The sequence below is a fragment of the Mya arenaria genome, chromosome 9, assembly GCF_026914265.1.
Source record: "Mya arenaria isolate MELC-2E11 chromosome 9, ASM2691426v1".
NCBI classification, from domain to species: Eukaryota; Metazoa; Mollusca; class Bivalvia; order Myida; family Myidae; genus Mya; species Mya arenaria.
In genome coordinates, this window is record NC_069130.1 from 60,680,394 (window position 1) to 60,705,275 (window position 24,882).

The 24,882-nt window shown below is 35.4% G+C and overlaps 1 protein-coding gene and 1 long non-coding RNA gene across 4 annotated transcripts in view; one reads left to right on the plus strand and one right to left on the minus strand.

Annotated features, from left to right (window-relative positions):
- LOC128202664 (uncharacterized) overlaps window positions 1-24,882 on the plus strand; it is a 62,472-nt gene that overhangs the window by 11,021 nt on the left and 26,569 nt on the right. For all 3 annotated transcript variants that reach the window (XR_008255785.1, XM_052903699.1, XM_052903700.1), the window contains exons 10-26: window positions 116-236; window positions 374-571; window positions 1,243-1,443; window positions 2,413-2,514; window positions 4,100-4,322; window positions 4,907-5,107; window positions 8,800-8,942; window positions 9,248-9,489; window positions 11,199-11,375; window positions 13,060-13,180; window positions 13,558-13,642; window positions 15,150-15,314; window positions 15,996-16,075; window positions 18,057-18,150; window positions 19,069-19,254; window positions 19,470-19,591; window positions 19,914-19,964. Coding sequence is in view for 2 of the 3 variants with exons in the window: in XM_052903699.1 (XP_052759659.1) it covers window positions 116-236; window positions 374-571; window positions 1,243-1,443; window positions 2,413-2,514; window positions 4,100-4,322; window positions 4,907-5,107; window positions 8,800-8,942; window positions 9,248-9,489; window positions 11,199-11,375; window positions 13,060-13,180; window positions 13,558-13,642; window positions 15,150-15,314; window positions 15,996-16,075; window positions 18,057-18,150; window positions 19,069-19,254; window positions 19,470-19,591; window positions 19,914-19,964 (2,512 nt within the window). In the remaining variant the exon portion in view is untranslated. The remainder of the gene's footprint in view (window positions 1-115; window positions 237-373; window positions 572-1,242; window positions 1,444-2,412; window positions 2,515-4,099; window positions 4,323-4,906; window positions 5,108-8,799; window positions 8,943-9,247; window positions 9,490-11,198; window positions 11,376-13,059; window positions 13,181-13,557; window positions 13,643-15,149; window positions 15,315-15,995; window positions 16,076-18,056; window positions 18,151-19,068; window positions 19,255-19,469; window positions 19,592-19,913; window positions 19,965-24,882) is intronic.
- LOC128202665 (uncharacterized) lies at window positions 22,268-24,850 on the minus strand. Its single transcript, XR_008255786.1, has 3 exons — window positions 24,782-24,850; window positions 24,061-24,131; window positions 22,268-23,393 (listed from the first exon to the last, which is right to left on the minus strand). It is a non-coding gene; the product is annotated as an uncharacterized LOC128202665 (long non-coding RNA).

Below are 24,882 nucleotides of genomic sequence, written 5' to 3' on the forward strand. Positions count from 1 at the left end.
TTGTCATTTAGTTATGCCCCTTTTTTTTAACCGAATGAACACAGACGAGGGTGGCCTTCATTCTGAGGCATTATTGTTTGTTGTTGTGTTCATGATAATCATGTTATCTTTTCAGTTTAACTTTTGGAAACACCGTCATCCAGCAGAAGGCAATGGGTTCGAAGGCAGCATTGACTGAAGCCTTGGCCAAACTCTACGTTCAGTCCATGGAGGTTGATCTATCTACACCATACTCAGTAAGTTTTTCAGTGATGTTGTCTAATTATTGAAGATTGATTCAAACTTTTCAATCCCTAGATATAAGACACATATATATGATTGTTATTTTATGAAATGTGCCTACAAAATTAACTTTGATACCATAATTTTGTAGGCTAAGCAGGAAATGAAAGCTGTGGTTTCTGGTCTGGAGAAGGTTTGTGAACTGTATCCAGAGTACCAGGAAATGGGTCAACCACTTCATATCTTTCTTACGTCGGATAAGAAGGACAAAATGATAGCCAATGGAGTCCTATCGTTATCGTCAGCCCCTGCGTCCATAGAAAAGCACATGGAACTACTTGGAACAACAGTAAGACTGTCCTTGTTGTTCATCAATATTCCATATCCCATCATCATCTAAAACTATTGACATGTTTACTCAGCCACAATTTATAAAATTATTATAATTTCCCCACAAGCTTACGCCATTTGTCATCATTTGTTTTATTTTTTGGCTCACATCAAAAGAAGCTGCCAATACGCATTTATTACATGATAACAACAGGTGATTTCAAGTGTTTTATAAACACAGCCCTGAACAAAAATCCTGTTTAATGTTGGTATATTATAAACAGTTTTTGACTGATGATAATGTGTTAATATCCAATTTAATGAACCAAAGAATTAGTGATTGTTACCAAGCAGAGGGATGCCACAATTTTTTGTGGTCCATAGAGTGGGATATACTCTGTCAGTAGGTGTTTTATGATATGCGTCTGTACTGATTTTCATAAAATACACTTACATCATTTGTTAATTCATTACGTCAATTCTGTGCTTGGAAAATTATGTCACTTCAAGTGGTTTGTCATGTGACAGCCTCTCGACCAATGAAAAGTGCTGAAATATATTTAGCCTGAAATTATACTATTTACTTTAATTATAAATTCATACTTCATGCAATTATCCCTCAAAAATCAATGACAATAATTGCTTGTTATTTTTCACACACAGAGACATTCATTTACAATTTGTTTACAGGGTAATGCAATATCCTTAAAACTAGTCGATGAAACAACACCAATTTGGTGCTCAGTTGAGTGGCTAAGCAATGTGCTCACAGTTGCGTATAGTTCACCCTCCAACCCGATCGGTCTTGTGGGACTGAACAGTGATGTTAGCTTGTGGAGGACTGACGATTTAAAGAAGAAGCTTGTAAGCTCAGGATTTTCTTCAGACCAGGTAATTTCTTTGGTAAAAATGTTCTTTTGAACTTTTAAGCACATAGTATTACTAAACTTATTGACAAATGTATCTTATTGAAAAGTTTAAGTTCTAATTATATTTCTGTTTGGGTGTGATGTTTGATTTCTGGTGCAGGCTCATGACAAATGAGAATTCCTGTTTACCTTCGAATAACTCCAGTAATCTCTCACTGCGCTGATAAGGAACACTTCATACCATTATACGATCATACCACCTTGCCATCATACCATCACACCATCATGCCATCACACCAGCATATAAGCATGTGGTCATGCCATCATACCTCCATGCCAGCACACCATCATGTTATCATAGCACCATGCCATCATGCCAACATACCATCATCCCACCATGACATACCGGTCATGCAGTCATGCCATCATACCACCATGTCTTCATGCCATTATACCTCCATGCCAGCATACCATCATGTCTTCATGCCATCATACCTCCATGTCAGCATGCCATCATACCATCATGCCAACATGCCTTCTATTATGAAATTTAATGGCTCCAATTTGGTTGATATTTTTAATTTTGCTATTATTGATAAGTATTGGAACAACTGTAAAGTTGAGTCCTCCTACACTCTCCTACACTCATTTAAACCGCAAATGAACTCCAGTTTTACTGACATTTTCAGGGAGGTAATTAACCCCACCTGTTCTGTTTGTGTTGTTTATTGACATAGTACCATAGTGCCTGTTTGTCTTCAGCATTTTGCGGTCTCCATTAACCTGTCTCTGTAGGTTCCATTGCAGTATTTATAACTGTACATGTATGACAGTAATTGTAAAACAAATAAACTTTTATTCAATATGATAATTTGATCTGTAGACTTATTAATAGAGGGGTGTAAGGGAAAAAGAACTTAATGAAATGAAATAAGTAAGGCCGATAGAACCCCTTTCACTTTAACTTCTATAAATGCTCCTGTATTTCTAGGCTATGCTTGCTTCCCAGTTGCTGATGAGGGTTGGGTTGTCATCTTATCGAAAGATGTTTGTGCCCACCACATGTTTGCCAGATAAACCGGAATCAGCTTTGGTAAGACTCATGAAGTTAACTTTGTACATATAGTTAGTTTAGTGCAAGGGACCAGGCATAAGATGATACCATTGCAAAGAAAAAAGAAAACTTTCAAAAGCTTGCTTAAATTGATTGCTGTTAACAACACTATGAATCTTACTGATCGATGTAGTAAATCGCTTACAACATATGCATTATTTGCAGTTTTTGTGTATTCTTCCCCATTAAAGTTTATTGGGTTTGTCTTCCATTTAATTCCCAGTAAATTTAAAATTAGCATCAGAATATGCAGCTGTACTAATCATCTATCTTCCACATGCTAAATATACTCACTATAAACTGGAACGCACTATTAAACATGTAAACTCAGCTGAGACAGCAACCAAATATTATATTAATCATGTGATATGATGTATAATCGGCCTCATAGTAGTCCGTAACGATTATTCTATGCTTGTTTTGAGGAAATACTGTATTTGCCAATTTTGTGACTATCTGGTGTCTAGCTCCTTTAATAAGTAATTAAATTGGCTTGATTTCAAGGAAAGCTTTGTTTGTTGATGTACATAATTCTCGAACAATGTCCTTGCTAGAGATAAGTTCTATTTCAGTAAGGATTTAACTTAAATTTGTTAGCCCGGAGTGATTCCTTTGTAACAAATTGACAGAAATAAAAATATAAAACTTGTATTATGAGTGTATGGAATGGCCATTTTGGGCTTATGCAGGTGTAGGTTTTATGCAGAATGAATCAGAACCCTGGAGTTCTTTAATTATTAAAACATGTCAACAATTTATTTGTGGAGTTTTAAATTTCCATGTATAGAAACAATGTAAATTAATGTAACTGACACAGTGAATGTGGTGGTGTTCACATGACTTCCCACGGAAGTGTCTTGTTGCCCTTAAATAATTAATTTCTTTTTAAATTTATCTGTCAGCAGTGCTTGAATTCTATTTTATACACAAAGTTAATGAACATGGTGTTTTTGAAGCTATTTCACTGAACACTCAAGTTTCATCTAGATCAGTTGAGTCAAACCAGAGTAATTGTCCCTTTTAAATAAGAAAAGGTTAACTTAGTCTTTCTAGAGCCATTTAAGACTTAATTTCAAGAAAAGAAACTCATAATGAAACTTAAATGAGGTTCGTTAATGACATAGACAATTGATAAGTTCTTCTGGTTCTCCTGAATCAAATCAATAAGACAATAGTTCTAATGCCAGTAACAGTAGTTGAACTCTTAAAGCAGTGATGAAGGTGCAAGTTTTGCTTGATGCTCGAATTGGGGCAGTTACAAAGAGTTGATGAGCTTTATTAATTGAAAAAAACAACAACAACATAATTTAGTATTATATTTTGGAGTCAGTACTCTGTAACAGATATATATATATATATAAACATAGATTATTGAAATTTATATGTCTTTTAATTCGTAATACTTCATTTTATCCACTTACTCCTTGTGGAGTTTTACTTCCATTTGAGACTTGATCTGTTGTGTCTATGAATCATTTGGCTTGCTTAAATTTGCTTTTTACTAAAAATAGGAATTTGTATATGTTATGTCATTTACGTATATTCATAAAAATTGATTTTTAAGGACTATTTCTTCCCTGAAATTCCGCCGTATGAAAGGCAGAAGGCGGATTTCTACACTGTGGGTTTTGAAGTGAAATTTGCAGCACCTATGCCTCGAACAATCCTTGGGCAGTTGATGTTCCTCTGCTCCAATCTACGAAAATGGATGATGGCGTGGAAGGAAGGCGCAATATTCCAAGAAGGAATTGCTGAAAGTTTGATTGTGCATGATTCCGAGAAAAGTGGTAGGACTTTTTGGTCACTAGCAATTAAGCACCAACCAGTAAAAGTTAATCTTATTCTGTAGTATCAAGTTTAAACAAATAAGCCGACTGTTCATTGTCAATAATGATAAATTCATGAAAGAAATTCAGAATGTTCTTTCTTGTTTTTTGAGGGATTAATTTTTTTTATGGATTCTTTGTAATTTTTAGGCTACTCGGCTTGTCCCTGTAGTTTTCTTTGTATTATTAGTCTCCCTAAAGACTCAACAAGTTTTGAGAAATATTGGTGCTAGGGGATTAAGCATGTCATTTTATTGAACTTTCGGACAAAATGTATAGGTGTATAAAAACAGTAGAATGTTTTTCCATCCACCCAGAAACTTTATCTTGGGATAACTCAAGGAGTATAGCAAGCTTGGTATATAACACAGTGTCTACAAGTTGTGAGTGGCCAATCAGGAAATCCTGCACATCATGAAAAAAATATTGTTACTATGGCAACAAAAGCTATAGGTTCCCTAGGGTTTTTTGAGCAATATGGGATGATATAACAGTATTTATCATTTAATTTTAAAATTAAAGCTAACACAGTTTAAAATTTTCAGATGGAAAGGTGTTGAGCGTCTACTGCCACTCCTTTAAAAAGGATAGATCTCCTGGAGTGATGAAAAAGATCAAGTTCACGGTGTGGAATACAATAGCACAGTTCCGGAAGCTTCTGGATTTTGTGCTCATCTCAAATGACCTGCCCTATGAAATGCAACTATTGACTGAAGAAAAAGACGCTATCTCAGGGAAAAGAACTGGTAAGTTCTCACTTAATTAATGTGAGATATTTCTTCACATTGCAAGCCATTCAATATATATTTCACATGAAATAAAGAAGCGGTAAATGTATGAATAAGCACACTCCAGGAAGAAAATATGACACAATTTTGAATTATCCAGTGCATTATTTTATGAACATTTCAATACAATAAATTTGGTTGTATATGTTTCAGTCAAAATGTCCATTTACTTTCATTAAAATTTCCCAAATGTAATAAAATGTTTTACATTGCCATGATAAACAAGTAAAATTTGTTGAATAATGTCGATCAAAGTGATTTATAATCTTAATTAATGTTATATTTAACATTTTTCTCTTTCTGTCCTCAGATGAGCTTTTTAGGTATAATTGTTTGAAACTTTATTTCCACTGACTTTGTTTAAACATGCGTTTCTGTTAAAAACATTCATACTTTTCCCTTTCTTTGACTGAAAGTTTAAGAAAATTAACTTAAGTTTGAAAATGATTTAAGATGTTCATGAATACGCGATCAGGGTAAAAACCAGTTCTTATAATCAATAAAAAATTGACTTCCTATTAAACTTGGAAAAGTTTGAATAACAAGTTCTTATTATTGTAAAAGCTCTGATTTGCAATAAACCCATAATTGACTTACTAGTTATTCTCATTAAAACTCTGACTTGTTATTAAACCTGAGACTGTTTGAATTACCAGTACTTGTTATTGTCAAAGCTCTGACTTGTTATTAAACCTGAGACTGTTTGACTTACCAGTACTTGTTAATGTCAAAGCTCTGACTTGTTATTAAACCTGAGACTGTTTGAATTACCAGTACTTGTTATTGTCAAAGCTCTGACTTGTTATTAAACCTGAGACTGTTTGAATTACCAGTACTTGTTATTGTCAAAGCTCTGACTTGTTATTAAACCTGAGACTGTTTGACTTACCAGTACTTGTTATTGTCAAAGCTCTGACTTGTTATTAAACCTGAGACTGTTTGACTTACCAGTACTTGTTATTGTCAAAACTCTGACTTGTTATTAAACCTGAGACAGTTTGACTTACCAGTACTTGTTAATGTCAAAGCTCTGACTTGTTATTAAACCTGAGACTGTTTGACTTACCAGAACTTGTTATTGTCAAAACTCTGACTTGTTATTAAACCTGAGACTGTTTGACTTACTAGTACTTGTTATTGTCAAAGCTCTGACTTGTTATTAAACCTGAGACTGTTTGACTTACCAGTACTTGTTATTGTCAAAGCTCTGACTTGTTATTAAACCTGAGACAGTTTGACTTACCAGTACTTGTTATTGTCAAAGTTTTGACTTGGGATTAAACCTGAGACTGTTTGAATTACCAGTACTTGTTATTGCAAAAAATCTGACTTGGGATTAAACCTGAGACTGTTTGAATTACCAGTACTTGTTATTGTCAAAGCTCTGACTTGTTATTAAACCTGAGACAGTTTGACTTACCAGTACTTGTTTTTGCAAAAAATCTGACTTGGGATTTAACCTGAGACAGTTTGACTTACCAGTACTTGTTATTCCCCAAAGCTCTGACTTGGGGTTAAACCTGAGACAGTTTGACTAACCAGTACTTGTTATTCCCCAAAGCTCTGACTTGGGATTAAACCTGAGACAGCTTGACTTACCAGTACTTGTTATTCCCCAAAGCTCTGACTTGGGGTTAAACCTGAGACAGTTTGACTAACCAGTACTTGTTATTCCCCAAAGCTCTGACTTGGGATTAAACCTGAGACAGTTTGACTAACCAGTACTTGTTATTCCCCAAAGCTCTGACTTGGGGTTAAACCTGAGACAGTTTGACTAACCAGTACTTGTTATTCCCCAAAGCTCTGACTTGGGGTTAAACCTGAGACAGTTTGACTAACCAATACTTGTTATTCCCCAAAGCTCTGACTTGGGATTAAACCTGAGACAGTTTGACTAACCAGTACTTGTTATTGCAAAAAATCTGTCTTGGGATTAAACCTGAGATAGTTTGACTAACCAGTACTTGTTATTCACCAAAGCTCTCTCTTGGGATTTAACCTGAGACAGTTTGACTAACCAGTACTTGTTATTCCCCAAAGCTCTGTCTTGGGATTAAACCTGAGACAGTTTGACTAACCAGTACTTGTTATTCCCCAAAGCTCTGTCTTGGGATTAAACCTGAGACAGTTTGACTAACCAGTACTTGTTATTCCCCAAAGCTCTGACTTGTTATTAAACCTGAGACAGTTTGCCTTACCAGTACTTATTATTGCAAAAAATCTGACTTGGGATTAAACCTGAGATAGTTTGACTTACCAGTACTTGTTATTCCCCAAAACTCTCTCTTGGGATTAAACCTGAGACAGTTTGTCTTACCAGTACTTGTTATTCCCCAAAGCTCTGACTTGGGATTTAACCTGAGACGGTTTGACTTACCAGTACTTGTTATTCCCCAAAGCTCTGACTTGGGGTTAAACCTGAGACAGTTTGACTAACCAGTACTTGTTATTCTCCAAAGCTCTCTCTTGGGATTAAACCTGAGACAGTTTGACTAACCAGTACTTGTTATTGCAAAAAATCTGACTTGTTATTAAACCTGAGACAGTTTGACTAACCAGTACTTGTTATTCCCCAAAGCTCTCTCTTGGGATTAAACCTGATACAGTTTGACTAACCAATACTTGTTATTCCCCAAAGCTCTGACTTGGGATTAAACCTGAGACAGTTTGACTAACCAGTACTTGTTATTGCAAAAAATCTGACTTGGGATTAAACCTGAGACAGTTTGACTTACCAGTACTTGTTATTCCCCAAAGCTCTGACTTGGGATTTAACCTGAGACAGCTTGACTAACCAGTACTTGTTATTCCACAAAGCTCTGACTTGGTATTAAACCTGAGCTCTCTCTTGGGATTAAACCTGAGACAGTTTGACTAACCAGTACTTGTTATTCCCCAAAGCTCTGTCTTGGGATTAAACCTGAGACAGTTTGACTAACTAGTACTTGTTATTCCAAAAATCTGACTTGGGATTAAACCTGAGACTGTTTGACTTACCAGTACTTGTTATTCCCCAAAGCTCTGTCTTGGGATTAAACCTGAGACTGTTTGACTAACCAGTACTTGTTATTGCAAAAAATCTGTCTTGGGATTAAACCTGAGACAGTTTGACTAACCAGTACTTGTTATTCCCCAAAGCTCTGACTTGGTATTAAACCTGAGACAGTTTGACTTACCAGTACTTGTTATTCCCCAAAGCTCTGACTTGGGATTAAACCTGAGACAGTTTGACTAACCAGTACTTGTTATTCCCAAAAGCTCTGACTTGGGATTAAACCTGAGACAGTTTGACTTACCAGTACTTGTTATTCCCCAAAGCTCTGACTTGGTATTAAACCAGAGACAGTTTGACTTACCAGTACTTGTTATTTCCCAAAGCTCTGACTTGGGGTTAAACCTGAGACAGTTTGACTTACCAGTACTTGTTATTCCCCAAAGCTCTGACTTGGGATAAACCTGAGACAGTTTGACTAACCAGTACTTGTTATTCCCCAAAGCTCTGACTTGGGATTAAACCTGAGACAGTTTGACTTACCAGTACTTGTTATTCCCCAAAGCTCTGACTTGGTATTTAACCATTGCCACCTATACATAACTTAGTTTAAATGATTTATTTTAAAACAGGGTTTATTTCTTATTTAATATTTCAGATGTAAACTATCTACCTGATGCTTTAGTGAATCCCTTGATAAGTCATCACATATATGAGAAGGTAACTGGGGAAACTTCTGACCGGTCTGCTGAGATATGCCAGCTTTGTGGAATACAGCCAGCTGCTGCAAACTTACTTTGGGTTAGTACTTCAACCTCCTGTACGTGGAATGAACTTAGACTGGAGTGAAAATAAAAGTCTTATGACTGAGGTGGATTCTATTGTTAAATTCCTTTAAACGTGGATTCCTTTTTATAATCTAATGATAGACCAGTGACCCTTGTACAGCTTCCAATGGCTTTTAAATGGAAACACCTATAAAAATAGCTACTAATGCTGTTCAGTAATAGACTCTTCTAATTTCTGTAAAATTTGGTCAAGTATTTTCATGTGAACTATTACTTGACAGTTGGTTGTATCAACAGGAACATTTAATTTGCTTTCAGAAAATTGATGCGATGATTTGCAAAAACAAACCCATTGATGTAAGTTACACTGATGGTCTAACTGTCATTGATATGGAAAAAGAAAAGAAGTGTGAACAAAAAGGAGCTTTGTTTTCTGTCAAGGAAGGTACTGTAAAGACAGTGTTTGATGACTGCCATCTTTATGGCACAAAGGGGTACAATGGCTTCAGTGTTCAGATCCTCAATGCAGAAGGACAACCTGCAATCATAATTGGCTTTGCGTAAGTGTTTTGTCTTATACTTCTTTATGTTGAAAAAATGTAAAATTGTTTGAATACTATACAGTTTTAAACCCTAACTGGGTACACTTACATGGGGTATTCATTGTAAGGAACTTAAGTTTTAGGGCACATTGTGTCCTGTTAAAATTTAAGGGCAATAGGGGATTTCCACTTGTTACTTCTATACCTTTCATTCAACTGACTTGATACTATACACAGTTATATAACTCCATATTAATCCTAAATACAAATTATGGTCCTTAATGGTTGATTTTTTCTTTTTTTTTCTTTCTTTTTTTTATTCCTTTCGACAGGCACATAGTTTGCATTGAATAACTTAAGTATTCACATATATAACAACCAAACTTAGTATATAGCAATAGTTTATAGACACCTTTTGATGGGATTGTGTTAGGGAGCCCGAAAGTTATGGTAAAGGTCAAGGTCACTGTTACTAAAATTAGAAAAATGGTAAGTTCGGAATAACTTTAGGTAAGATCAACATATTGTGACCAGACTTGGAATCCTGAAAGAGTTTATGGGGACCTTTCATGGGATAGCATTTTGGGCCCTGAGGCTCAAGGTCATTGTTGTTGAAAATGGAAAAAACAGTTTAAACTGAATTCCTAACAATTTTCTTCTGTGAAGTACTGAAAACTTGGTTTTGTTGCAATGTGTTTTTTTATAACTTTTTTGTGTCGCCTGACTAGGCGACATATAGGGATTACTTTTGTTGGCGGCGGTGGTGGCTGATGCGGCAGGGCGGTGGTCGTGTCCCATTTTCACTTGTCTGGGGCAAATCTCGTAAACTATTAGTGGTATCACCTTGAAATTTCATATGTAGATAGATCTCATCGAGGGCAAGTGCAGAGCACAAGAACTATACTCTTGCCCTTTGTTAATTTTCATGCTTAATGTTTTGTCTGGGGTATATCTAAAAGAATATAAGAGGTATCAACTTGAACCTTCATAGCTAGATAGATCTCATTTAGGGCAAGTGCAGTGCAGAAGAACCGTAACTCTTGCTTCCATATTTATAGTTTTTGCCCTTTGTTGGCGTCCGCGTCCCGTTTTCATTTGTCCGGGGCATATCTTGAAGAATATAAGAGGTATCAACTTGAAGCTCCAAAGCTAGATAGATCTCATTGAGGGCAAGTGCAGTACACAAGAACCGTAACTCTTGCATCTATATGTATAGAGTTATTGCTCTTTGTTAATTTTCTTTGTTAATTTTTGTCCGGCTTAACGTTGCTTGTTGCCTTCAGTTCAAATGCCACCTACACTTGAAAGTTAAATGGCAACATCATTGTCTATAAATGAATAAAATGCCAATCTAACAGCTATAATGTTGATAGTAAATAATTCGTCAGGTGACATATCCGACTAGCAGAGTTCTAGTTATTTTTTTGACAGCCACATTCATTCTAAGAAAAAGCGAAATATAGTTGTGGGCGCTGTCCTACAACAGTTCTTTTTTATTTATACTTTGTTCAAATTGATTTTCAGTGAATTATTGCATAAATCAATAAGAGAAAAGTCGTGAACTGCTTAATTGAAATTACGAGCATTGGTGGTTGCTTTCGAAGGAAATGGCTAAGGTGCTCCGATTTATGAGATATACGGCCTCAGCTGCTTTCAGTGTAACTAGTTATACTTGTATGCATGCCATGGTGAGGGGATGAAATGTGAAATGTTTGGTTCTTTTTTAGAGCACTGACCGGGTACATTGAAATCAACTTGATCAAGTCTAGCATAGATGTATCCTTGACGGATGGAGATAAAAGCATACCTATAGACGCGACGAAGCTTCCTGTGGTTGGCGACACGGTCACGATGCTACTTGATCGGAAAGAAAACTCTCAAAATCAGGAATTGAGCATTTACAGGTAACAGTAACAAGTCAATTAAAGCATTAAGAAATGTATTCTGGGTTTTCATGTTTACGTTTGAGAAGTACTCTAGAAGTTAATGAAATTTTAACATAAAAAGAAAAATGTTTACTGATATTGTTGAAGCCACGCAATCATAGTGTCATAGCTGGATATTTTATAGAGCCACCGAATCACAGTGTCAAAGCTGGAAATTCTAAAGAACCATGTAGTGATAGTGTCATGGCTGGACATTCTATCAGAACTACACATTGACCATAGTGTCATAGCTGAACGTTCTATAAAACCACGCAATTATTTTTAATAGTATCAATACTGGAAATTTAAAAAACAACAACACACATTCATAGTTTCATTACCGGAGATTCTATAGAACCACGCAACCATACTATCATAGCTGGAAATTCTGTAATACCATGCAATCATAGTGTAATAGCTGGAAATTTTAAAGAACCACTCATCCGTAATATCATAGCTGGAAATTATATTGAACCACGCAATCATAGTGACACAGCTGGAAATTCTATACAACCACACAATCATAGTGACATAGCTGAAAATTCTATACAACCACACAATCATAGTGACATAGCTGAAAATTCTATACAAACACACAATCATAGTAACATAGCTGAAAATTCTATTGAACCACACAATCATAGTGACATAGCTGAAAATTCTATACAACCACACAATCATAGTGACATAGCTGAAAATTCTATACAACCACACAATCATAGTGACATAGCTGAAAATTCTATACAACCACACAATCATAGTGACATAGCTGAAAATTCTATACAACCACACAATCATTATATAAGTGTCTTAACTTAAGTTGAGTTAACTTTAGTCCATTGAATCACGCAAAATATCTCATCGCTGTTTCTATTACAGCTATTCAATTAAGGAATTAATTGCGGGATTGATGTCATTATCGGGGTATGAATGCAGTTTGGATGGTTAAAGTGGTTGGAGTTCAAAGGAAAGACCCAACGGGAAACATTTCATCAAATGACGTCACAATAACGCGGGAAAAGATCAACCCCTTGAAATCACCTTTAAACATAAAATTGAAACACTAATGGCAACAATACCTTTAACATATCATAAGTTAAAACTTTCTAAAATGTTGATTTATTTTTACGGGACCTGCTGACACATACAAGCAACAACAATGTTCATGTATTTCTGATGATTCGCGATCCGAACATATCCGAAGAATAACGTTCATCTGATGATAACTGCAATTTTCCGAAAGGCAGTTTATTTAAGAAATGGAAGTTGAGGTGTAAATAGTGTTGTTGTTTGGCATAATGTGACCTTACCAACTTGGAAATCTGATGTTTGCTAGTTTATGCTTAATAAAGTATTAGTTTTAATTTTTCAGGAAATTATATCAAATCATGCAATTAGCGTCATATATTTAAGCGCAAGATTTACTTATCAAATTTTAGTGCTATGAGATGAAAGATTAAATTGCTAGGCTGAGTCTTAAAAGGCATTAGAAATAATTCAAACACTTAAACTGGTATACCCTATGCCTTCAATTGTCCGCCTTTTCTTGATCGTAATGTTGGATTGCATTGTTGTAGTTTTCGATGTGTTCCAGTGAGCTCATGTTTTCTTTTAAGTACTTCAAATGAATAATTTTTTAAGTTTCACACAATGTCAATTTCAGAAATTCCCAGTGCATTGGAACTGTAGAGGTTCCAAATAAATATTCAGCCCAGTACAAGCCGTTTGTGACGGTGAAGAAAGCTGCAGAATTTCAGGTTCTGCCATATTCAAGCCGGGACGAGGTATGCAATATTTTTGTAATTTTGTAGTTAAGTGTTGTCAATGTCAACTACTTTCATGTTTTTGTAAACTGTTCTACGGTCAATAAATTCTTGAACAGAATAAAAGACCTTTTGAGTTGACGTCTTCAAATTATCAGATAAAGATGATCTCTCATAAATCAACATAATATTTGCGCTTAAGTAGAGTTTTGTATGTTTTTTAATTGAAAATTGAACTCTAGACTTTGTCATATGTCTAGACTTTGTTGTGTATATATACTAAAAAAAATTTAGTCATATGATGAAGTCCAATTTTCTATGAGAAAATACAATTTGTGAATTATACACAGCTAGCACAGCTGTTTCTATGGCTTTTAAAAAATGTTTGAACATTTCAGAAACAATTAAGCACTTTACACCCTGATATGAGGCTTGAAGCCATTGACAAAAAGAACCCAAGTTTATGTTGTGCTGCTACGGTTTGTAAGTACAATGTATTGTTTTTAAATGTCTTTTTACAATAAGCTTAAGTGATAGTGATTATGATGGCACATAAGTCTAATAGACAACCCTTATGTTTTTATTGTCTCTCTGTAAAAACACATACAATTAAAATAAATAAAATAATTTTTGTGTGTTTTAATATGTAGTTTAAAACCTTAAAAGCTTTATTCTGACGATTACTTTCAAGTGATTACCTAATAATGACAATAACATTATTACATACATCCTAATAAAAAACGAAGAAAAAAAACCTTTCCTACCCTTGTTACATGTTTATGGACGATGGGCCGATTTCTTCGAAATAACTTATGTCTGTTATAACATGATCAAGCTAAGCTCACTATTTTTAGCTCGACTTTTCGAAGAATATGGAGAGCTATACTACTCACCCAAGCGTCAGTGTTGGCGTCGACGTCAGCGTCACACCTTGGTTAAGGTTTTGTATGTAAGCAACTTTAAGTCATTATCTCAGTAAATACATCATGTATTGCATTGACACTTAAGATTTGTATTCCCAACTATCTAACCTACTAAATTAATGAAGTTAGATAACTCTAGTTTGCATTTAATGCAAATAATGGGCCTTTATTATTTGACTTAAAAATTCTGGTAAAGGTTTTGCATGTAAGCACACATAGTTTAATCTCTCAGCAACTACTTGCAATTGCATTAATACTTTAGACAATGGTACTCAACCCTTCAACCTACTTAATTATTCAAGTTAGATAACTCTTGTTTGCATTTAATGCAAATAATTGCCCTTTATTATTCAACTTAAAAATTCTGGCTAAGGTTTTGCATGTAACCACATTTAATATCAATATCTTAACAAACACATAATGTATTGCATTGAAACTTAAGATATTTATTCCCAAATATCTAACCTACTAATTTAATGAAGTTAGATAACACTTTTTGGAATATAATGCAAATTATGGGCCTTTATTATTTGACTTAGAAATTCTGGTTAAGGTTTTGCATGTAAGCACACATAGGTTAATATCTCAGCAAAAACATCATGCATTGCATTGAAATCTAATCTAAGTTTACAGTGATCCATATTTTACCAAGACTTTTCAATCCTTACACTGAAAAGCGGCGGAATAGTCATAAATCATGAAAAACTAAGATTTATATATCAAAATCAGGTTAAAATAAGAGTTTTTGCTGAACAAAATAAGCTACTTAAGTATGCTAAACTTAAGAAGTTTCGAGAAATCAGGGCCTGTGATGTTACCCTAACCACACCTTTGATTGCCCTTATTGGAATCGATTGACCTTAAAAAGAGATTTCAGCTAGACAGTTTTAAAAACAATAATTAGGTGTTAAAACCTAGTTAGACTTGTTGAAAGTTATTCTCTGGAGATAAATCTATAAACAGCTTATTAAGAAGAATATGTCTTATACTATAAGTTATATAATTCATTAAAAAATGTTTTATATATTCATCAGTAGCATGCTATATGTACTTGAATGTAATTTTAGGTAAAGTTTTCGAGGATGGCAAGGTTCAGATACATTTTGATGGCTGGGGAGATAACTATGACTATGTTACTACCATGGATGATCCGGCTCTCCATCCCATTGGCTGGATGGATGCAAATAAACAAAATAACAAGCATTTGACTCAGATGCTTCAATCCCCACACCGTATGTTTGATAAGGTTCTTATAATAATGAAACATGTAGTACTTGATTACAGAGTTTAGGGTTTAAGTTAGGGTTGGTATTTAAGATTAGTCATAATTGGATCTCTGAATGATGTAGGTAATCTGATATAATGTGTTAAAATAAAGAACCTGTACAGTGAAGGAAGTTAATGATGTATAATGTATGTTGCATATTATAAACCACCACAGACCTTAGTTATTATGCAAATGTCGCATGTTGATCAAACATGGCATTACTTTTCTAGTGCTGGGAGTGCAGATTTTTGCTTTGTGAGAAATCCTGTGGTTATGTAATAAAAACATGTTAAGTTATGAAAACATATCAATTTGATAATGTATTGTTTGCGTCTTGTTTAAGTAAACTGCTTACAAGTTGAACTCATTTGGAAAAGAATATTTTGGTTTAAAAACCTTAATTATAGATATTTTATCATCTTATCAAATTTCTTATCAAATGAGTGTTTGTTTTACAATTGATAATATTTAGTATCATCTTAATATTTGTTGAAAAAGATGGTTTTATCAGTTGATAAATATATATATCATATTAAAGTATTGTTCAAGTCCTTGTATTGTCACCTATGAGCAATTGTTGATCTTTTGTACAAGAATGACTTTTAAATAACAAATATAAAATATAATAACCTAATTTACGCTCCAGGTTATGGCAAGCCTTTCAGCTGGGATACATATTGTGAGGAAATGGAATGCCTGCCTGTTCCATTCCAACTATTTAATGAGGTGTGTATTTCTACAACTATTGATTTACTAAAACAGAATCAGATAAGAGAGGAAGGGGTGAAGGGAGGGGTGAGGGGAGGGGTGAATAAGTGTGAAGGGGTGGGGCGGGGCGACATCCCTCTAACACTTTCCCTAATAGTAAAGTAGAGAAAGGTAAACCATCGTTGAAGGGGTGGGGCGGGGCGACATCCCTCTAACACTTTCCCTAATAGTAAAGTAGAGAAAGGTAAACCAACGTTGAAGGGGCGGGGCGGGGCGACATCCCTCTAACACTTTCCCTAATAGTAAAGTAGAGAAAGGTAAACCAACGTTGAAGGGGCGGGGCGGGGCGACATCCCTCTAACACTTTCCCTAATAGTAAAGTAGAGAAAGGTAAACCAACGTTGAAGGGGTGGGGCGGGGCGACATCCCTCTAACACTTTCCCTAATAGTAAAGTAGAGAAAGGTAAACCATCGTTGAAGGGGTGGGGCGGGGCGACATCCCTCTAACACTTTCCCTAATAGTAAAGTAGAGAAAGGTAAACCATCGTTGAAGGGGTGGGGCGGGGCGACATCCCTCTAACACTTTCCCTAATAGTAAAGTAGAGAAAGGTAAACCATCGTTGAAGGGGTGGGGCGGGGCGACATCCCTCTAACACTTTCCCTAATAGTAAAGTAGAGAAAGGTAAACCAACGTTGAAGGGGTGGGGCGGGGCGACATCCCTCTAACACTTTCCCTAATAGTAAAGCAGAGAAAGGTAAACCAACGTTGAAGGGGCGGGGCGGGGCGACATCCCTTTAACACTTTCCCTAATAGTAAAGTAGAGAAAGGTAAACCATCGTTGAAGGGGCGGGGCGGGGCGACATCCCTCTAACACTTTCCCTAATAGTAAAGTAGAGAAAGGCAAACCAACGTTGAAGGGGTGGGGCGGGGCGACATCCCTCTAACACTTTCCCTAATAGTAAAGTAGAGAAAGGTAAACCAATGTTGAAAGAGACTGATGAAAAATGCCAAGTTGCTCCTATTAAGGGCATAGCAACCAGCTATTCTTCTTGTAAACAAATTACCTTGCACAACTGAACTTGGCTAATTCTTGGCAAATGCTATCATTAAACAAAACTATAGTTATTTTGTTGTGTCCCATGCTCAAAAGTATACCTTTATTATACCCCCCAAAACAAAGTTTGGGGGGGGGGTATACTGGAATCGGGTTGTCCGTCTGTCTGTCTGTCCGTCTGTCCGTCCGTTTTTTTTTTGTCCGGGATTCATCTTTGTCGTTATTGAACAAATCTTTTTCAAACTTTCAGATATTAATGGCCATGATGTAAACTTGCGCCTCTGTGAAATTGGTACGGGTCACATGACCCTGACCAGAGTTATCTCCCCTTGATGTGTTAAAGTAGGCAAAATAAGCCCTGTCCGGGATTCATCTTTGTTATTATTCAACAAATCTTTATCAAACTTTCAGAAATTAATGGCCATGATGTAAACTTTTGCCTCTGTGAATTTGGTACAGGTCACATGACCCTGATTGGAGTTATCTCCCCTTGATGTGTTAAAGTAGGCAAAATAAGCCCTGTCCGGGATTCATCTTTGTTATTATTCAACAAATCTTTATCAAACTTTCAGAAATTAATGGCCATGTTGTAAACTTTCGCCTCTGTGAATTTGGTACAGGTCACATGACCCTGACTGGAGTTATCTCCCCTTGATGTGTTAAAGTAGGCAAAATTAGCCCTGTCCGGGATTCATCTTTGTTATTATTCAACAAATCTTTATCAAACTTTCAGAAATTAATGGCCATGTTGTAAACTTTCGCCTCTGTGAATTTGGTACAGGTCACATGACCCTGACTGGAGTTATCTCCCCTTGTAGGCAAAATTAGCTTTGTCCGGCCTAACTCCAGGGCAAACAACCTAGACATGGAGGGGTGGGGGGTATTCGTTAGCCTATGGCTTACAGTTCTAGTATTCTAACTGTTTCTTTTACTCATTCCAATAGGAACAAGTTGGTAAAACCAGCACATTGGTGACTGCTTTTGTTTCATCAAGGGTAGATGTTGCTTCATGTCATAGAATACAGCACAGGGGAAGAGGTAAGATTTGAAAAAGATATATACCCATGAAGAAATGCAGTGTTACTGATTGGTTTTGTTTATATCCCACAATTTTCAAATTTGCTACACTTCTACAACCTTATATTCACATACAATGTTCTTTGTCAAAGTTTATGTATTACGTAGAGGTCAAGGTTATACTATATATATTAGGATTTCATAGCATATAATGTCTCAGCAATAACCTTTTAACTCTTTATATAAGGAATTCAATCAATTGTAGAGCACCATGAGTAGGCAGTCCTGCACAGCATTATTGCTCTTATCTCAAAGGCGAAGGTCCATCTTAGAGGTCAACGTAAAACAATATATTTGATACATTGCAATAGTTGATATCTGTCTCAGCAAAATGGCTTTTTTGCTATATTCGATTCAGCAATAACACTTTAATGTTAAGTGGATATTTAATCAAACTTAAACAAACATGATTGTAAAGCACCATGGCGAAATGTGTTTTTATCTCAAAAGTCAAGGTCACAATTACGATTTTTCGTGTCATTAGGTTTCAAATTGTTTCATACATTAATGCATCTGTATCTCAAAAAAATTAATACTTTGACACAGAGCTGTAATTTAGATTCCATTGGTTTATGCAGTGCTTCAACTGCATTTTATTAATTTATAGCCCTGTTATTTTTTATGCTTCATTTTACTGGATATAATTTTCTTCGAGCCAAAGGTTTTCAGTTAATCCATCCTTTTGACTGATTGTTTGATTGACAACTGGCAACCTGTCAATTGTCTATCATTCTGACAAGGCTAAATCGGTGGTATTTGACACGTTCCTTTTACCTCATGTGTGGATTACAAGATAATAGAAAAAACAACTTAAAGATGCACTCTTACTCCCCAATATATAGTATGCTTTACTTAAAGTTATATTTTCTTTGTTTTCAGTGCAAGAATTCAGCATACTCCAGCGATTTAAGACGTCTGACACCTTGTACGAATTCTTCAGCGTACACAATCGCTTCTTTTGTTTGCTACCCCGGAACTTCAGTATGTCGATGATGAAGTATCCATCCCTCCAGTCAGTAATGGACTATTCTCACCAGAACGTCCATGTACTCTGCCCTGGTCTAAGTAAGTTTTTTTTAATTCGCTCAACTTCACTGTACTTTTTACTGCAGAATTGATAGTAATTGTATGTTTGGATTATATTGATTATGCTTATACAATAATATTACGCCCTATGCTTTAAGTTCTCCTGCAAGTAAAATAGTCATGTTAAACAACTATATTTTGGATGAGTTTATGTTTATAGTAATTGTTTATTGATTCTACCTTTATCTATCCAGAAATGGACGTCTTGCATTTAGTTGATGATGCAGGGTTTCCCCTGCCAAATTCAGAGATATTTTCCAACCCCCAGAATGCGAAGTACCTCATTAACTGCATTGCTGGCCTGGCGCTTCAACCGGTACATTTTCAGTAAAACATAAAATATGGCTCCGGACCGATGGCTACCATGGCTGTCAATGAACAACCTCTATCAAATAGAGACTGATTCTTTCTTTTCTTTTGTATGCCTCTGAAAATTATCTTTTTATCTTAGACTGAATAAATGGTATCTTAATTGTCTGCAGTGATTAAAATACTTTCTCTTAGCAAAATATGCTGTCACGTGGAAAGTAATGTACCCGCTTTTTATCAATTAAGCTACCAAGATGTTTTTTAAATGATCTAAAATATTATATGATTTGATTTCGTTTGATTTAGTAGTTCTGTTTATGTGATTGCAGAGCGTTCTTCCGTCCTCCTGCTCCAACCTTGTTCTTGGATATCAGGGCGAGGTAGGCTTTATTTGTTGTATCATCTCCTGGGGCGGTATTCATGAATCATCAAATTGTCAAATTGAAAGAAATGTGTAGGTGCTTTTTTACATATAAGTAAGTATATTGATTCAAATCGATGAAAACAAAGAATTTCAGATATTGAGCGAGTATATCATATGGTTAGTGAGGTTCTTGATACATTAAGATAACTTAAGTTAGGAAATGATGTTTATGAATACTGGACCTGTAATGTTAATTCAAATTCAATTTCTTTGAATCTAAAGGTATTGTTGTAGCTATTAGGTGTGCGTTTTCCATATTATTTGAACATAGTTAAGGCCACTACCTTTATATAAATTGGTTTACAAAACCGGCGGGTCTAATTTTCCGAAAAGTACAAAAAAAATAAAAAATGAATTTCACTTTTTTTTCAAGATTATTTTCCCGACCGTATTGATTTTGGTGCGAAACGAAAGAAAAACGAACAGATAAGAGTACGAATGCAGTAGATCTCAACTGGTTTGTTGTTCCGTAGCCGTATTCGCCGATTTATAGTGATAACATCAATCGTAACAACTCGGCCATCTCCGGCAAGCTTCGAGATAGACCTCGTAAATAGTAGTAAGGATATACGAAAGTGCGATGCGGCTGCCGGCGATTAACACCGTTTTCAATCCGCGTAAAGAAGGCCCATTGTAACCATTCGGAGATCCTCGGCCATTTTTTCAAAAACAACCTCGGATGTATATGGACGGTTTACATACTTAAAAAGTGGTACGTTTAAGTCCGCTGCAAATAGATCGCGTAGTAATCTTATTTAGTAGTTAAAATTTATGACTTAACTCTTGGGAATCGTAATTATGTTTGCAATAATACACTTCACTGGCAATCAATTTAAACTGAGAGCAATGAATACAACTCTTAAACACTACATTTAATTAATGCTTTTATTCAAAAAAATACGGACTACTTCAACAGATGTACCGGCATACATCCGAGGTTGTTTTTGAAAAAATGGCTGAGGAGTTCCGAATGCCATTGTAACAACAAGGAAATGGATCGTGTTAAATTAAATGTGCCTGGTTAAGAGAAAATATTTATTGTATCCTCAAAGAATGTTCGTTTTATGAATATTTAGATGTTTCCTTATAGTTGAAGCACTCTAATTCCTCTAAAAAAAACCGTGAGCACACAGAAATGTACTTGACAGTCATTGAAATGATCATACGGTTCATGGCATGCATAAATTATTACATCGGATTAAATGCATGCATGGACTAAATGTCAACATTTTCTCAACAGTTATAGGAATACCCTATGAAATGTAAGTTTTAAGTCATACTTTGCCGTGTTATTTTTCACACCATGCCTTGCCATTAAAACAACATTACTATTCTGTAAAATCATGCATTGATTGCATTGTGCAGAGTTTTGTGGGTTGTGGAAGGATGGGTGTGAGCTTGGCACCCAGTCAGCTTTACCAGCTGAAATCTATGCACGCCTTTACTTCAGCATTATTGGGTTTGGGCTGCAGATTTTTTTGTGTAAACCGTTCTGTGGGGTTGGGGTGGGGCGGTGACTATCCACGCAGTAAGCTCAATTGTTAGAGTACCAGTACAACGTTCATGTGGATATGCACCAGACAATTGTAACCACGGCCCCCCAGGTCTGGGGAATAGTGGGGACTTTGACTTTCAGTACAGCCAACCCCGGCTAAAATCCCCACCCTGCGCGGACGATCCAATGGCAAAATCCCTGCCAAATGTCCCCACACCCCAGGGACTCTAGGTAAGGTCCATTTCCCTCTACATTTTAAGACCGCATTCACCCAGCATTGCCGGGCCACCTAATAGGTAAAAACACAGCCCATTTCCCCGGGTTAACCCCAGTATTCCCCCGGACCTGGGCTGCGGACCTGGGCTGGGGGGGGGGGGGAAGTTACAATTGACTGGTGCACTAAGTTGACAGAACTTGTCTTAAAATTGTATTTGTTCAAGGCAGATCATGCTTCACTTTACCTCCTAGGCTGTGGATAAAACCAACTCATTAGAAGTTTCCTTACACATTATATTTGTCTTAAGCTATGATTATTAGTCTCAATATCTTTGAGTAAATTGTCATTTTTTATTAAAAACAACAACACCATAAGAGTAACTGATAAGATACTCAACTGATTTATTTTTTTGTAAATAAAAGCCTTAAACAAATATTTAGCCAGGTTACTAAGCTTTTCAGCAATGTATACCAGACTTTTTTCAATAATACTTAATCTATTTTGAATAATTAGCCTTTGGATCACTCTTCACCAAATGACTCTTTTATGTCCAACTCCATAAAATGCAAACAAGAATAATTACAGTTTGGATCAACATGTCTCTTAATTTTATTTTTAATATTAGTCAAGTAATTACAGAGCCATCTGTATGCAATCCCATGTAAAATTAATGATAAATTAGGTTTTGCTCCCATTTTTACTTTCATTTCTGTGCCAAGACCTTTTAAGTGCATTGAGTCTTTTGGGAGACTTCACAATATTTTTTTGTACACAATGATGATGATGACACTATGCTATGCCAAAACCTCATTCAGAATAACTTTTATTACATCATTTGAGAAAATAAACTCATACAATCAACGAAATAAACATGCATCTGTAAAATCACAAGTCATGTTATGTGTTCGTTAAATTTAACTTAATAAAGAAAATAAATATTGGTTGCAGTAAGCAATGCGCATCACTTTTAATAAACATTCCAACAGACTGAAAAATAAATCAACACAAATGGAAAAACTGTTTGCAAGTCAGCTAGTATCTTATTTTATGCCTTATCAGATTGCTATGCAAGCTGGAAGCTTACAAAATCACTCTTAAGTCTGTTGCCTAAGTAGAAACAAGTATGGACATCCTTTTCCTGAGGTCAAGAGAAAGTGTCTTGGAGGTCTTGAACTCACAACCTTGAATTTGAGGCTTATCCTCTAGACCACTTTCACCTTTTCACATTTTAAAGAGCCCAGTTTACAATATGGCATTTGCAAGGATGTGCCCTTTTAACGGATTTTCTGAAGTCTTAAAAATTGAACTGAACAAAATAGTCCTCCTTTATTTGGTCTGCCGATGCCATCTGTTTCTGTTTTTGTAGTTATCTTCTCTCCATAATATAGGAAAACCACTTTAAGCGTAGATAAATCCTTTACCATATTACCCTTTTAAAATATATGTTCGGATTTATTTAATAATCACGGACCAACAGATGAGTTTTATCTTCAACTTCACATCAGTATGTAAGTCATCAAATATTTGAGATGACAAGATGTTCCACTGAAGGCTTTGTTCCATCTTGCACTCATTTTTCCAAAGTAGGCGTTGCAGTTGTGTTAGATGGTTTCCATGTATTGCAGGTCAATCCTCATACAATGGCATTTTTGATTACATTCGGATTCCAGTGCCTGAAATAGAAAACAGAAAATACAACAATAATAGGAATTATATTTTCAGATCAATTATTTTAAAAGCCTGTACAACAACAGAAAACTATTCACAAAACATTAAGTGCAACACCAATTTAAAGCTGCATCCTCACAGTTTTACTGTTCTGACACCTTTTTTATTTTTGTCTTTAAACGAGCCAATTGGCAATTATTGTGCAAATGTATGGAAACCAGTGATATTAGACTGCTGACATAATATCAGATCAGTCTTTCAAGTTTGAAAATTTGGTAAAAATTCCTCCAACTAGTCATATAAGATCACACATAATAGAACAGATTTCAATTGTTTGGAAAATATTTTTTTGCTATTGCTTTAAGCCATATAATAAATTATATGTGTAAATTTAATTTTAATTACTCCTTTGGGCCTTTGAAGAATGACCAAGAAGAACTGTCAATCTGTGAGAGAGCAGCTTTTAGCTCTGGACTACTGGTAAATTAAAAAATATGAAATGAAATTGTTATCATGTTTATCATGTTTTAATTCATCTAAAATGTTGATATTTTAATACTGTCAATCCTTGTTGGTTAATTGTACAAACATGCAGGTACTTTTGGGCTTAAACCAATAGGATACTTGACTGTTAAATTATTGTCCGAATTTCGAAAATAGCACAACCATTACCTCATCTGCCTTTTTTCATTAGAACAAGCCGGGAATCAGAGTCAGCTGCACCCCTGGTACCATACTCTTCTCTGAAAATGACAATAAGATTAAAATTTAAATGTCTGCATTTCATTGGCACAGTAAAAATGTCAGCATTTTTCAATGTTTCTGCATCACCACCACTGGTGGATATCATAGAATTTAGTCTTGAAAGAAATGTGTGCTGATTTATCCGTTCAAACTCATTTTGTTAAACCAATAGAATGAAGATCTAATTTATTTAGAGAACTATATTAGTGAACAGGGCCGAGGCATTCAATTGTGCCATTACATTAAGTTGTTCAATACCAACACTCACGGACATATAAACCATACATCCTTGGTTAAAAGAATGTTAATTTTAATTATAAAAAAATAAAGTTAATGATATGAAATGTATGAGATAAATACACTGAGAAAGAAAGTCTAACTTATTATCGATCTAAGTTACATGTAAGTCAGATTCAGACTTATTTGTTATTTAAAAAAATCAAAATAGAGTATTTGTTTTCTTAATTTTTGCCACTGATCAATGGAGCTTCAAAATTGTTATTTACTATATTAGAATCTGTCAAATGAAAGAAGACTTTACCCCACCCACTAAGAATTAATGACATTTCCAATTAGTTTCTCATTAGGGCTCTTTTAAAACTATTTTTATATTTTATTAAAATACAATAAGTATAAAAATAACACTTACACACAAATAAGTGGTAAAAGTTCGCTCCTCATTCTGTCTTTGGACTAACATATCTCTTGATTGTTGTTTCTTGGTCGGCCATGATGGACTTTTTCTTACGA